This window comes from Chamaea fasciata, unplaced genomic scaffold (genome assembly GCF_029207755.1).
Source record: "Chamaea fasciata isolate MVZ Bird 193981 ecotype frontalis unplaced genomic scaffold, bChaFas1.0.hap1 SCAF_10, whole genome shotgun sequence".
Classification (NCBI taxonomy): Eukaryota; Metazoa; Chordata; class Aves; order Passeriformes; family Sylviidae; genus Chamaea; species Chamaea fasciata.
The window spans coordinates 12965553-12980938 of record NW_027094095.1 but is presented as its reverse complement, the minus strand read 5'-3'; the positions used below and the strand labels follow the sequence as shown (position 1 = coordinate 12980938).

The following is a 15386-nucleotide window of genomic DNA, read 5'->3' as shown; positions in this document are numbered from 1 at the left end:
CTCAGTACCTCGTTGTTCAGGTGAGAGAGGGAGGGAATCTGCAACTAAAGGCTGAGAGGGCACTTTTGAAAGCAACGCTTCTCAGGATTTGGCGCGCAGACAAGCCGCCAAGCATTGAAGGGCGAGGGCTCCCGTCCCCCTCAGCAGCCGTATGGCGGACGCCCCCCGGCGGGCTCCGCGCCGCGGTGCCGCTCCCGCCTGAGCGCGCCCTTCCCGCCGCCTCCGCCCGCGGCGCCAGTCTCGCGAGACCTGAGGCAGCGGCCTCGCCGCGGCTCTCGCGCGATTAGCGCCGCTGGCTCCGGCGGCGCGCGGCCGTGCCGGCGCTGCGCGGCGATGGCGGCGCCGGGCGCTGAGGAGCTGCGGGCGGGCGGGCCGGGGCCGGGGCCGGGCCCGGCGCTGGGCGCCGTTCCGCCGCACCCCGGTGTCTCGCGGCGACGCGGGCGCACGCTGCTGGTGCGGCACCTGCCCGCCGAGCTGACGGCGGCGGAGAAGGAGGATCTGCTGCAGCACTTCGGGGCCGTGTCCGTGCGCGTCCTGTCGGACCACGGGCGGCTGGTGAGGGCCGGGGCCGGGCAGGGTGCGGGGTCCCGCCCCCGGGAGCCCCGCGGGGCGGGCGGGACAGCGGCCGGCCCCGGGTGCCTTTGCCCGCGGCTTTGGCCTCTCGCCGCTGCCGCTGAGGCTGGGGTGAAGCAGTGCAGAAGGGCCTCTTGGCACGCGTAGGGATGCAGTTTCACAGGTCTCTTGAAATCTCTGTTTTGCTTTCTGCTTTCTCCAGATTACAAAAACACGGATGTATTTGTTTTGTGAGAAATGCTCTTCATAATGCTCTTCCTTGTATTTTGCAGAACTGCAGATAGATGATGTCTGCATATTTTATCATGCCTTATATATCAGATGTACTAACTTTATTACAGTGATTTTGGGTGTGGAACTATGTAGTGGCAAGATGGGGTAATAAAGTTTGTTAAAACAAATTTAACTTCGAAACGTGTATTCTGTTAGGATTTGATTTAATTTGGAAAATTTGAGGGGAAGTTACAAACCATTCAAACGTTCAGAGCACAATTGTTGCAACTTTTGTAGCAGGAAGAGCATTACTTTTAGGAGTTACTTTGATGAAAGTGTTTTGTGAGATGCTCAAATGAAAATTTTGGCTTTGGAAGATGATTAAACCTCTCTATCCATATGTACTTTCTTGCAGTTTAGAATGGTTTTAGCTCGCTAGAAAAAAAACACCTGCTCTGTATTCCTCAAACTGCTGAGCTCATGTCTTAATTTTGACCGCAGGAGATACTTTTCCTAAATTCATAAGAAAAATGTTTTCTAGTCCTTCATGTTTGCCCCAAATGGGAATTAGATGACTACCACCTGGAGGCTTTCAAATAAGCAAACTTGAGCTAACAAGATGCTTGTGGCTCAGTGTTTTATGTGCAATCTCCTACCTTCTTCATTCAAATACATTATAACTTTCTTTTGTTTTCTAGAAACATACTGCCTTTGCCACCTTTCCCAGTGAAAATGCAGCTGCAAAGGTTTGTATTGAGTTTGTCGTTGAATATTTTAGCAAAGCACTGAATTGCCGGTGTTCTAATATGGTTTACATGTCATCTGCTACTTAGTGCTAGGAAAAAACAAAGCAGCACAGCGTTGTATTAGAGTTGTGTTTCAGGATTTGCTTGCAGGACTTGATGAAATTCTTGAACACTTCTGTAGAGCCCTAAGAAAGGTGGATTGAAAGGGGTTTGTGGAAGTCATCTGATCCAGCCTGGCAAACTTACAGAAGCTGAGACTGCTCAGAGCCCTGTTTAGGATGTGTGAGCATTTATATAAAAGCTATAAACCAAAGAGAGTTTTCTTGTCTCCTGTGTAATTGTGTATTTGCCATAAAAGTCAGCCCTGGTGATGCTCACAATCCAAGTCTGCCTTCAATGCCCAACTTTGATAAGAAAAGTACTCTATTAATAGAGGGGTATGGATGCCAAAAAGGTAATACTAATAATGCTTTTTAAATAGTAGTGTGGTTAAAAAGCCTGTGTCAGAACTTTTCTCTTATACCTTGGGTTTTTTTTTTACATTGCTTCTATTTTTTTTAAGGTCACATTTTAAAGGACTAAAAAAGTTAAAGATTGTGTGAGGTGAACAGGGGTGAATTAGGGGCTTGTGCCAGTGTTAGCAGCCTGTTGTGTTCTGGACGTGAAGAATGCTGGTTCTTCCTAGAGCCACTGCTGGAATCTTGATTTTAAGATTCCTAGCTGTTACTGACAGAGCTTAGCATGTTTGTACTTCATGAGCAAAAGGCTGAAAACTACTTGAAATTCCAGCAATTTAGTAGGCTGTGTGGAAAGTCTGGTTGTTAAGGCTGCTGCTGTGCTCAGTGACTGGCCTCTGCAGTGGTTCTGGTCCCTCTCCTTCCTGCCAGCAGGAAATGCTGCTGAAAGCAGGGCTGGGATGACACAGACAGTGCTCAACTCTCGTGTCCACAGTGGCACAGACTTAGCTCAAAGCAGCTGGGACTGCATCCTGTGGCCAGTGTACCACTCAGAGGAAAAACACTTAAGCTTTACAGTAATTCTTATGTTTTTCCTCTTCCCTTTCTTTTCTCCTCTGTAATTACTTGAAGGCTTTATCAAGACTGCATCAGCTGAAACTTTTAGGTCACACATTGGTTGTTGAATTTGCAAAGGAGCAAGAGAGTGCCCAGGTACTTAGTCAGCCTTCTGTCTCTGACAAGCACAAAAGGTATGTGCAGAGTAATTTCCTTGTTGTGTTTGTGGTCAAGGAAAGGGAATTCAGGATTCATGATACTTTGGTAGTACTTTTAGCTCAAAGGATAAATTGTAACCACTTGAAAGTCTGTTTAACAAACAGATTCAGATCTATGTGACTGCATTCCTCCCAGCAGAACTGTGTCATTACCTGTGCAATGTGCAAATAAGTGATAAAAGCTGTGTGATAGTGCTTTATTAAAAACACTGTAGTAGAGTTTTCAAGTTATTTATTCCACTTTCTGAATATGAACAAATGAATTATTTAATACCTTTGATTTATGGTCTCTGAACAGAGTGCATGATAAATAATTTCAGTTCTTTTCCTGTGAGTGGATTTAAGTCAGGAGTGTTTGAATATAGGGATAATAAGTAATATATTACTTAAATCTACCTAAGTATTTATTTTAAAAGACGGTCACTACTGTAATTTTCCACATGTATTAATTATGAAGAATTGATAACAGCTGTAGTAATGCAATTGCTAAATGATGTTAGAATACCTGTGCTACCTTATTTTTTATATTTATTAATACATGATGCATACTTTATATATTACATAAAACATACTTAAATTTTGCCCTGTTTTAATTAAGACTAAATCAATTTTCAGTTTAGAAGAACCAGTGAAAGAAGAAGAGAAGACAGAACCAAACTGTGTTAAAATAGAGACTGGAATTGCACCCAACCATGGGTAAGTGTTGGGGTTTTTTATCTTAATTATTTTATTCTTTTGCAAATTATTTTGAAATGTGTTATGTACTGTTGAACAAGAGTTTTGTTTCCTCCTGTGCTGCTGTTCCTCATGCATAGCTGTAGGAGTTGCATAAGGATGATGTTTCAGTTCCTCAAGTTTAGAATCCTCATAGCTGGGTAGTGACTGGTGCTTTGAGCTGTGAAAAACAGCCTTCTAGCACTCTGCATTGCTTTCTTAGGGGATTGGAGAGCTGAGGTTCTCCCAGTGTTAACAGCAGAATACCACTGACTTGTTTTTCCTCATGTTTCTTCCTTTTTTTTCTCCCTATTTTCATTTTAGCATACAGAAAGTAGTAAATTTTTTGAAGCTAATGCAGCCCTTTGAGCGTTGAGTTTATGATATTTGTACAGCCTGCTGTGCTGTGCTTCTGGTTTTGGACACGTTGATTGTTTCTGTTTGCTTTAGGCTTCTGCATGGCTTGATTCTTTCATTATGCTCAAGCCCAGTAAATCTGTCATGCGTTGGGGACTCCTTGATGTTAAAGGCATTGTAAGTGGCCCAAAACTGTTCTAGGGGAAGTACTAATATTTCAGTGTTACTTCAGATGTAATCAGTAGTTAAGCCTCTAGTAATCATTAATTTTTACCTGTGATTAAGTGGCAGTGTTGTTAAGGTGTCTTGTTTTCAATCTTTTTTCCTCAGCCTCACCTTTCCCATCAATTCTTGCCTCAAATATTTGTATCCACCACCTTCAAGTGCAATTCTAGCAAATATAGCAAATGCCTTGGCAAGTGTGCCCAAATTCTATGTCCAGGTAAGTAAAAAACAGGAAATAAAAAGAGTATAAAATTAAAAACATTTAGCTTTTCCTCTTTTGGTTATCCACAGAAGTAATTATTTTTGTCATAGTCAATGCTGACTTGGTTTTCCTGTGATAGTGTTAACCAATCTTAGTTTTTTACTATGCTGAGGTAATGAGATTTTATTAACCTGAGGTAGATTACTTAATTGGCACTGAAGACTTAACTGGATATGCTCTTCCTAAGTACTTGAGTACCTGGAATTTCATTCTGAGAAGATGCTGTGCTTTTTCTTATTAGCCTTATTAGAGTATTGCTTATATTGACTATTAGTGTTGGATCTCAAGTGCAGTTCAATGTTCCCATTGTTCATGAACATTTAAACTGCTGATTTACACCTGCCAGGAGTGACTGGCTGTTTGACCTAGCAGGGAACTGTTATCACTTACTTATCCAAAGGAGACCTAATTATTTTGACTCATTTCAGGTACTTCATCTGATGAATAAAATGAATCTTCCTCCACCTTTTGGACCAATTACCGCTCGCCCTCCCATGGTAGCATTTTAAATATATGTTTTCAGTACTGTAGAACTGATGCACAATTTAAAATGTTAGCAGCGTGGTAGGAGATATAAATTTTAAGAGGATTGCAAATCCTGCTGCATTTCACTGGGTCCATGTTGCTTCTAAAGCAGTTCTTTTGACTGTACTTAGAGAAATACCCATCTATGGTAGTAGCACTGGAATGTTTCAAACTGTTGGTTGACTGTTGAAACTGAGATGGCTTTGGAGCCTAAGCCTCCACCCATATGCTTTGACTGTATTCTTCTCTATATTCCTCTCACTGGAGCTGAGTGCAAAGCGAAAATCCAAGGCCATGGTTGCTGTACTTTTTTATCACCTCAGCTTAAAAGAATTAAAGCATTCACTGTTACGCTTCAGAAAGCAGAATTTTTTTTTTTGCTTGTGGAAGGTTTTTCATTAGTAATGTAGTTTACCAAAATGGTATCTAGATCCCTGTAAGTATGCTTTGAGAAAATACTTGTTAAATTATTCATTGCTTTGACTGATTCATTGCTTTGACTGTTTTTATTAAGAAAACAAGGTACATTTTGGTTTTTTCCTTCAAAAAGTTTAATTTTTTAAACTTCTCCCCCATAATTAGTATGAAGAGTATTTACCAGTGCCTGTACCACCTCCCCCAATCCCACCTCTGCCTCCTGAAGAGCCTCCTTTGCCTGAAGAGGAAGAAGAACGACTGTCTAGTGGAGATGAATCAGAATATGAAAGTGATAATGATGAGGAAAAGGAGAGGTATGCATTTTACAGCCATTTGCAAGGTGTTGGGCTCCCTGTAAGTGGTGGTTCGACTTTTCTAGCTTCTAGTTCAGCAGATGGTAATGTTTGCAGTATAGAGATGTAGCATCTGGTAGAGAGTGTGTAGAAATCTTTCCAGATGCTTAGAGAAAATCCAGAGTGCAGAAGGTCAGTGCAGGTTTAAATGCAGTAAGAAGAGGAAAGTGGCCTGTTGGTGTGCACATTTTCATTTGTTCCCATGTCCAAAAAAACCCAACTAAACAAAAACACAGCTTAAAGAGTGCAAGTGTAAGGAAGCAGAAACTAGATTATTTTCTGAAGTTTTCATTGTTCCACAATTTAATAAATTGACTCCTCAGCCTGAATCGTGTGCACACCAGCTTCCAGAACAATCTTTGTACATCAGCGGGTATTGCTAGGGGTGATACTCATGCTGAGGATTCTCTTGCAGTTTTGGGACTAAATTACATCATACCTGTATTTTTTTTTAACCTTTAAACTAACACTAAATTAAAAAGCAGCTTTTTTTTTTTTTCTTTGCTGTCTAAACTCAGAAATAAATCAGAAAATCCCTATGCTATATTTGGAAAAACACATCATTTGGAAAAAGGTACCTCTGTTGACTTACAAAATCAGGTTCAGCTTGGGGCAGCACAGCTTCTCTCACAGCTTCAGTGTCCCTAGAAGGAGCATGCTTGGGGAGGGAAAGGCATCACTGGCATGTTAGGATTTTGGTCAGTCCTTAAGTGCCCTGTGTTTATTGATTTGCTCTGTGTTGTTACAGTTTTGGTTTTAAGGTAGCTAGTTTTACAGTCACGATCTGAAAAGTTCCTGTGTCAAGGGCTTTAAGGAAAAGGGAGAGGGGTTTTAAAATGAGTATTTTCAAATAAACTGTAAACATCTTTGTTTTGGGTTTTTTTGGTTTTGTTTTTATTTTTGTTTAAAATAGAATGACCAAGTTGATGGAATTAGCAACCCTTCAGCCTAAAAGACCAATAAACACAAAGAAACGTGGTGTTAGAAAAAAGCAAAGAATTAAAGACATGTTGAATGTTCCTGTGTGTACGTCCCACAGGTTTGTGGTTTTTGCACTTATCCTTTTGATTTTATTGCTCTAAAAATCCAAATTTTGCTCTAGTGTGAACTAAAATCTGCTCAACAACCTTAAAATATGCCTGATTCAAGCTCTGTTTCTCTTCCTGTCAAACTAATAGAAATTCCTTTTCATAAAAAGATAACTAGTTTGACATCACAGCTGTGACAGAAGCAATTTGGATTTATTGTTTGGGCTGCTGCTTAAAACAAAAAATTTAAAGTACGACACTGGAAGAGTAGGAACTGGCTTGCTTTAAAGTAAGTTTGATTCTTGGAACTGCAGTTCTGTGCCACAGCAGTGCAGTATTTCCATGTTGTGATGAATGATTGTGAATGCATTTTTACTAATGGCTGCCTCCTTCCTCTAAGTGATTTGCTACATTTTTTAAAAATGTGGTATATTTTATACACTAGGTGAGAGCAGCAGCGAGGCCAGTTATTTTTCATGCATAAGTTACTAGTGAAGGTTTTAATAAATACCTGTGTGTTTTATACTGTGGTAAATGATGGTTGGTTTTGCTCCCAGTGCCAGACTGACCTACTGTATCTGCAGTGTTGTAATCACCTGAAACTCTGTTTGGTGAAATATATGGAATGGAGAATGTGTGTTTGTGGGAAACAACAGCATAAAATCTAACTGGAAGAAGTCTTGTATTTGACCATGCATTCATCAGTGTCTGAATCTTTAATTAACCTGTTGTTGTTTTGAACAGTAACTCGCACCCTGCACTGTCACCTTCAGATGTCTTTGAGCAGCCGCAGCACGTGGGTCATAAAAAAATAGAGTTTCATATTAGCACTGAGATCCCAGCTGTGCTTCAGATCAACTCAGAAAAAGAAGAAAAAAATGGTAAGAGAGTTTGTACTTAAAAATGTATTTACTGTTAAAGTCATGTGGCTTCAGTTTGTAAAAGGGTGCTGAAATTTGCACGAGGAAATTCTTTTCCCTTATTGTATTGGAGCTTTCAACACCAAGTTGCATCATATTTGTATTTGCTGTTTTTCCCATGTTACAAGCTTGGAAAGGATCCAGAGAATTTTCAAGGTTTCTCTCTTATGTGCTCTATGGGTTTATGGTGAATTGCACTGTCTTTTAAATGTTAGGATGCAAGTGTTACAAATTTTCAGTATTTTTTGGTGTAAATGAAAATACCAGGCTAGTTTCAGATTTTCCTTTTCCAGCTCTTAGAGAGCAGCATCCGAGTGACTGCCAGCCCTTTTCTCTGGGGCTGCACTGATTATCTGCCATAAAAATGCTGGGCAATGGTAGCAATGAGGTGTGATGGCTTTTTTGAGGGTTTTGGTCAGTCTGTGGTTCTTGGTACTTTACAGTAATATCCAGTTTCTTTAAGGGAAAATAGTGAAATGGGTACAGGATTGAACAGCAAGGCGAGTTTTATTCTAACTAATGTGTGCCATGACTTTTATTTGTACTACATGGGGTTTTATAGGACTGTGCAGAGCAGGTGCTTTTGTCAAACCAAGGATAAAGACTCATTTTTTAAGGATGTATTCAAATTACCTTACAAAGTCTACTCTATAATAATGTTGCTGGAAAGAGTATGGTGTTCTTGCTGGCTCTTGATCTTGGTGTGAATAAATGTACAAACCACTTACATAATTTGTTGAAATTTCAGACCTTTATGCAACGACAGAAGAAATCAATAATACAGGCTTTGGAAGGATTTTCCCAGCTCCTAGCTCAAATGATAAAATGGAAACTGAAGAGGAGGATGATGAAATACCATCAGAATTTATTTCTAGAAAGGATCTAGAAAAAAACAGACTTTCTAGAGAAGGTATAACTGTGAGAATAGATTATCTAGTAATAGCTTTTTGACTTGTTGCAACAAATAGCTTAAATAAGTGTTTCTTAATTGAGCATATAGTAAATTATTTTATACTGAGCAGATGTGCAAAGTAAATGCGCTAAAGCGTGGTTGTTTTTTTTTTTTGTCTTCAAGAAATGGAAAAATATTCTGTTTTCAAAAACTATGAGCCAGGTGATCCAAATTGCAGGATATATGTGAAGAATTTAGCTAAACAAGTTCAAGAGAAGGTAGGTAAACATGAAAATTCAATATTTATCAAAAGGCTTTTTCTTAGCATTTTTCTTACACCTGCACTTTAATTTCAGGATCTTAAGTTCATTTTTGGAAGATATGTTGACTTCCAGTCAGAGGTGGAACGCAATATGTGAGTTCATTTCGTACTTGGTTAAAATTAAGCCTTTTATATTAACTTCTATGACACTGCTGAAAACTGGGATTTTAAAAATAGCAGTATTTACATTTTCTGTGTTTCTGCATAAACAAAAAATGGGTTACACGTAACAATCTTAATTTATGCAGATTAAGAAATAGATTTATTTTATGAACAGTGACTGCAGACCCTATTATTTTGCCTCCATATTTTCATTCCCAGATTTGCTTTTCTCAGCTGTGTAACACCTAATGAACCGTGCAGGTGTTTGTGTGTATCTGATCATTTTGCCTATGTCCTGTTCAGTAGTACTGCACATCAATTTGCCATCCTGCAGTTTAATATTGCCTTTTAGTAAATGGTTTCCCCAAGCCAAATGGTCTCCAAGGACATCATGCCTCCTTGTAGTCTTTGCTTCTGTTTCTGCTGTTTCTCCCACCTGAAGGATGAGGATGCACTTGTACTGTGAATCTGGAAGGTTTGTTAAACATGAGTAATTCCCATTTTCCATTGTGCCCCCAGGTTTGATATCCGTTTGATGAAAGAAGGCCGCATGAAGGGCCAGGCCTTCATTGGACTTCCCAATGAGAAAGCAGCTGCTAAAGCACTAAAAGAAGCAAATGGCTATGTCTTATTTGAAAAACCCATGGTGGTTGTATCCTTTTCTTCCAGCATTTATGTTATATTCTTTGTAATCTCTGCCAATCGCTAGTTTTGTTGTCATAGTGTTTTCTGCAAAATAGAAAATGCCAAAAGAAAACCCGTCAGCATAACGTACTGTGCTATTTATGGTAGCTGAAAAAAACCACAGAGGCAACTCATCTGAAATAGGAAAGTAAAAGTGCTTTATTTAAGACCAAAATTCACTGGTCTTACATCTGTGATCCTGCAAAGACAATACAAAAGAGAATTTAGCTTGTATGACCACTGTATTTAAATTAAATACAAGACTTGTGACTTGGTTAGGTCTGTGTTTACAGAATCAAGAATGTAAGAAATGTTTCTGGTAAAAGTAAGTGGTCTTAGACTGGTTTTTCAGCTGGAACTGTCACTTCTTGATTGCATAGCACTGTTGTTTTTTTTTTTTTTTTTGTGTGTGTGAAAGTCCTTTCTTATTTTTCACTTAAATATTTTGTAGTTTTTTTCACTGATATATTTCAGTTTCTTTATGCTCACATTAACCCCAGCACTTGCTGCTTTTACTGTTTTTTCCTTCCAAATACTGAGACATCAAAGTTAAGAATTAACATGCTGGGTTGTAAGTTTGTAAATATCAAGCATTTATCCTACTCTAGTTACCCTGTTTGCATCTAACCCATTCCCAGTTAGTCCCCCTTATAGGCCCTCTAATGACTTCTGTACTGTGTATCAGTGAGGTCCCAATCTTTGACTAATAGTGTTGTTACTATACTTCATACTGCAGTGGAGTTGATTCACAGATAAAGGTCACCTTCAAGACTAACTTGCAGAAGTAATCTTTTTTGTCTTTCTTAATATACTGATACTTATCAGACACTTGTAGTCCTTAACAGAATCTCAGCAATTTGCTCGTTCAGCTAGACCAAAACAGGATGCCAGCGAAGGGAAAAGGAAAAAGTAAAACACTGCACAAGGTATGGACTCTGCCTGAAAGTAAAGATAAAGTATTGGGCTGGGGGGTTTTGCTAGTGTGTGGTTGGTTTTATTTATTCTCTCTTTAACAGCTTCTTTAGAAATACTCATGATGGAGAGGAAATGTGCCATACAAATTTCTTTTCTTAAATGTGTGCTTATATCAGAAAAACTGAGTACAAGGTATATAGTTGGTGTAAGTTTAAAACTTTGCTTTTTTCTTTGTTAAAAACCTCAGAGACTGATATTTTCTTAATCCTGATATTGTAGGGCACTTGTCACTTCCTCTAATCCTTAATCTGCAAAGATGAGGAGAATACTTTTGTGGAATTGGACCACTTACTTTTTAGTAATCTTCCAGGGTCTTGGTATTGAAAAGTATTGTCTCTTAACTCCTTCCTTTCCATCCCTGCCATTGTGAAGTGATCCTGAAGAACTGGTTCCAGCAATAAACTGCTAGCTCTGAAGGATCCTTTGCTATCTTTAGAAAATGAGTTCCTAATGCTGTTGCAGCATCCTTTAAACTTGTCTGAATTAGTGAAGGATATTCTGTCAGAAAGTGCTGCTTAACGTTACATTGATCAAGGCTTCCTTTGTTGTAGAATGTGTAGGTCTTGATTTTTGGCATTACTTAAACATGTTGAGAAAGTAATTTCTAGCAGAAAGTTGTTATTTAACTTTATTTCTTACCATGTAGCTTTACTTCACTGCTACCTACTCTGAGTTTAATTTATGCAAGAGTAAGTCAAGCAAAATCAGCTCTAATTTACCTGAATGGTTTTGTGGCCTGCAAACATTTGCACAGTGAGCTCTCAAATGACCATGTGAAGTAACTGATGCAAGAATAAAAAGCATTTATTTCTCAATCTGCACTCTCTGATACATGAGCTAGCTCAAATTTATAGGGCATTGACCTTAATTTCTGGTTACAGTTGAGATCACTCTGGTTATGCCTCCGCTTAAAACAAAATTAACTGAAATCTTAGCCTGAGTGCTTATGAAACATTACTTAACCCGTGGTGTGTGTTTTCATCTGGAGCTTGATCCTTGTTACTCTGAAGAAAACCTGATTTTGGAATAAAGGATGTGAACAGTTGTTGATTTTTATAAACTGGCTGTAAAGCCCACAGTGTGGTCATAGTGATGGTAGTATTTCTGTTTTTAACAGCTGCTCTAATTTTAGGTTCTTCATTCTATCCATTGTCTAAGGATTTTTAAAATCAGATTTAAGCTTGTTTCCCTTGTAGCTGAGATGCAATTTGGTCTTACTTCCTGTTTTGTGTTATTGTTTGTGGTTTGAAAAATCTGTGTTTTGTCAAAGTTCGCTTTTTTATAGGCCTTCTTCTATAGTGGTCATTGAAAAGAGAGAAAAGAGCCTTGGCTAAAGTGTTCTATTAGGATCAAGTATTTATGAGAATATTTCAGTCTTGTTTCTCCTTTCTTGTTAGACAAAACCTTCTATTTGTACTATCTAGTGTCTAATAAAATTACTAAGGTTTCTTATATTAAAAAAAACTGAAGCATTTTAGCTATTGAAGAGCCTGATGGATGAAGTCTGAGCACTTTCATTCTTTCAGAAATTCCATGTCTTTTCAACTTATTTTGTACATTAATTCTGAATTCATTAAACATGCTAAATACTTGAATTGCATGAAGAAAATAACAAGATCCTTATTTGTTATTATGTTGATGGTCAACTCAGAAGCTTTTTCTAGAGTGAGCAAACCATACTTAGGCAAGATTTAATTGTGCACCTGAAAGTCTTCCATGAGTTACCATCTCACAAGTGTCCCTGGTGTTCTGTCCATGGGCAGAACTTCTCACTTACCTTGATTGTTTATATGTTGTAATCATAACAACGTGCCATGGAGTTACACAGGTTTCTAAGGATCCATGAGGTTTAATTAAAAGTATTTGTTGCATTTCCCAAGTAATGGTTAAGCTGAACCCTATTTCTTCATGACTGCTTTTCTGTTCCTGCTGGGATATTCTGATAGATGCTGATTTATGATGCAAAATTCCACGATAAAAAACTGAGTCTAGGGTTGTCGTGGTGTGGTTTTTTTTTTTTTCTCTAAAGGTTTTATCCTTTTATTTTTTGACAAAACAATACATATGGTCTATAAAAATACTGCAGAACTCCTTGCTGGCTGAAATGGTTTCTTTATTGATGTACTGGCAAAAAGTTCATCTAAAGTGACTTTTTCCTGTAGCTAAACTACAACTTTTTGGGAGAAAAGTTATGTGGAAGAAACTGATCTTGAGAAGTCTCCAGCTTCTTCATAGGGAAGAAGTGTTTTGAAAGCTGGCATTAAAGGGAAACATGATTGGGTTTTGGACCTGATGGAAATAAAGCGAGTCTGTAAAATGGCAAAGAATTGAAGGAGATGGGAAAATCTGCTGGTGTCCTAATAGTTCAAGTTATCAAAAATGTATTTACTTTTGAATACGAAGTTTAGTGTTGATGGACTCATCAGCTCTCAATAAATCTCATAAGGGGTTAGAACTGTTTTTTATCAAAGAGGCATATTTGCTTTTTTTTGCTAGGTAACATAAAGTTATGTGTATGCAATACTGAGAATCAAGTAAAATTAAACCACATTCTGCTGTTCTTCTTTAGAAACATTCCTGCGTAAATACTGCAGTAATACTGTCATGCAGAGTGTATCCTTTCTTGTTGTATCCTTTTTTGTGCAATGTTTCCTGTAGCACTCAACTGCATCTTAAGTTTTCATATAGAGTAGGTGTGGGGAGGAGTTAACATGTTTTAAGCTTGAGCTAATCTAGTAATTTTAAAAAGCAAATTTTTTTCAGGGGGGAAAAAAGAAACCAATGATTTGTCTGTGTTGTGTGAATAGACACAATGAAGGTTCTTAGTCTTAAAAGGTGGCCTTCTTCCTCAGATACCCTACTAATTTGTGGTCCTATTCCTTAGTGGAACAGTTCTAGCTCATAGCAGCTGATCTGTGTGAAGCTGTGCTGAGCTCACACTGACCAAGTTACCTTGTTTTTCTTTAAATACATATTAACATAGTAATATGTTGGCTAAAATACATTCCAGAGCAGTCTTAATATTTAAGGGGTTGACCTGTATTTTAGATCATTTGATGACTACTGTTGTCCTGGTACATAAGAAACATTCTGGAGTTGATTTAGTTTATACATTGCTTACTTTGTCTTTCTTGAGTAAAGAAGAAGATTAACAATATCTTGCAATTAAGTATTTGGAGCTGGACTAATAATCAACTATTAATCACTGCTACCTTTTTGTTGGTTGTTTGGGCTTTGTTAGATTGCTCCCTGCACTGAGGTTGTGTTGTTGCTAGTGACTTAAATGTTTCCTGTGGGTTTCATACTACATTACTGTTTAACTTTCTATAATATATAATTAATACAGCCTGCATTTATTAAGATATATTTTTCACAAACAGTAAGCACTTTTTAAAACACTAAGCATCTTTCAATTCAGTTGTCAAAAGCGAGTATAACACTGCTGTTTTTTGGTAGTTCTCACTTTTAACATGCCTTTGTGATGTTCCAGGTCCCTTTTGTGTTCCATCTCTTTCAAGCATTACCAAGCTGGGGAAGAAGCAGTGTAATCATCAGGACTCTTGAACTGTGCGTAGTAGAATTTCCAAAGTATTAAAGGCAGAGAATAAATTTTACCATCTTAAAGATTTCACATTATCTTTAAATATCACAAGACTTACATCATAAATGTATGTTAGATTGCTTGTGAAATCTAATAAATTATTTCCCTTCTCTTCATTTGGCTGCCTTCTTTTTGTTTTGACTTTCGTTCTTGGGGTTTTGAGTGGGATCTTGTCTTGGATAGCAAGCAGAAGGACTGGTGCATTGGCCTGAATTTGTGGTGTGAAACTGGGCACTGTTCTTCCTCAGTAATAAACTTGCATTGTTCGTCTGCAACATGAAAGCTGTCACTGGTGAGATTGAAGTCATTAAAATCAGAGTAGCAGTTAAAACTGGTATAGATGTGGGCCTTGCCCTGTTGAGGGTGGTAATAACAGCGGTCACATAGTAGGATTTGCTACGTATTGGGCTGGTTAGTGGAACTGTCTAAAACCATGTGGGAAACATTGCAATGACATTATTAATAGACAAGAGATCCTAGTCCAGTGGACTTGAAGAAAAAGTTATTCCATAAATGACTAAATGATGGTTGATGGTGTGGGAGCTGACTGGTGTAAAAGATTTGTCATTATTCCAGCTGCAGTCTAAATCGCTAGTATTGGTGGCTGGACCAAAGTCAGTCTATCTTTGCTATTTTTTTCCAGTATGAATTGGCTTAGCAGATTGCTTTAAAAACCTAATTTACTGGAATTATTCTTAGCTTACTTGCTACATTCCCATGGGGGCTGTGTAATTGTTCATTCAATCTTAGAGGGCTTTTTCAACTTAAATGCTTCTATGGTTCTACAGTAGTATGTCCTAACGCCCATGTTGAGCTACACGTACAGGACCAAAGGCCCGCAAGTGAATTTTCAAACGGCCGAAGTAGGATAACAGGCAGGTGGTGCTGTGCTCAAGGACAAAAATGCTTTCTAAAAAGGTGCGGGGAGCGCACGTTGCGAGAGCCGCGCCGTGTGCGCGTTGTCGCAGCGGCGGGGCGGGCTCGCCGTGCGGCGGCGGTGGCGCGGCGGAAGGGGCGGCCCCAGCACGTACGGACCGCGGGCCCTGCGCCGCGCCGGGGGACGCGCAGGGGGCGGCCCAAGCCGAGTGGGTTCGCTTGCAGCGTGCACGGGCCTGCTGTGGGGCTCTGTGGGGAGCCGCTAGAAGGGACAGGGCCACTGTTGTGCTTCCCTGTGACAGTTTTTAGCAGCTGCAGCTTCAGCAGCTCGGCGTCGGACGTCCCGCAGATCTGCGAACGCTCACGGGGC

At 39.2% G+C, this 15386-nt stretch overlaps 1 protein-coding gene across 2 annotated transcripts; it reads left to right on the top strand.

Annotated features, from left to right (window-relative positions):
- Nucleotides 1–333: 333 nt before the first annotated feature.
- RNPC3 (RNA binding region (RNP1, RRM) containing 3) lies at nucleotides 334–14233 on the top strand. Of its 2 annotated transcripts, none has more exons than XM_066192345.1 (15): nucleotides 334–555; nucleotides 1485–1532; nucleotides 2621–2739; nucleotides 3379–3459; nucleotides 4165–4276; nucleotides 4750–4818; nucleotides 5429–5577; nucleotides 6530–6655; nucleotides 7389–7525; nucleotides 8313–8474; nucleotides 8640–8734; nucleotides 8813–8871; nucleotides 9400–9532; nucleotides 10418–10490; nucleotides 13109–14233. In XM_066192345.1, exons 1-14 carry the CDS (start codon nucleotides 334–336, stop codon nucleotides 10475–10477), a joined length of 1572 nt encoding a protein of 523 aa, XP_066048442.1. In that variant the 3' UTR covers nucleotides 10478–10490; nucleotides 13109–14233. The 2 variants fall into 2 exon arrangements, with proteins under 2 accessions (XP_066048442.1, XP_066048440.1); XM_066192343.1 differs by having other exon boundaries at nucleotides 14030–14229.
- Nucleotides 14234–15386: the final 1153 nt, after the last annotated feature.

Bases quoted from the DNA above. Each gene is read 5' to 3' on its own strand.
- RNPC3 (XM_066192345.1), top strand. From the start codon at position 334: ATGGCGGCGCCGGGCGCTGAGGAGCTGCGGGCGGGCGGGCCGGGGCCG. The intron at 7,526-8,312 runs GTAAGAGAGTTT...TTGAAATTTCAG, and splicing joins AGAAAAAGAAGAAAAAAATG to ACCTTTATGCAACGACAGAA. The intron at 8,872-9,399 runs GTGAGTTCATTT...TTGTGCCCCCAG, and splicing joins TCAGAGGTGGAACGCAATAT to GTTTGATATCCGTTTGATGA.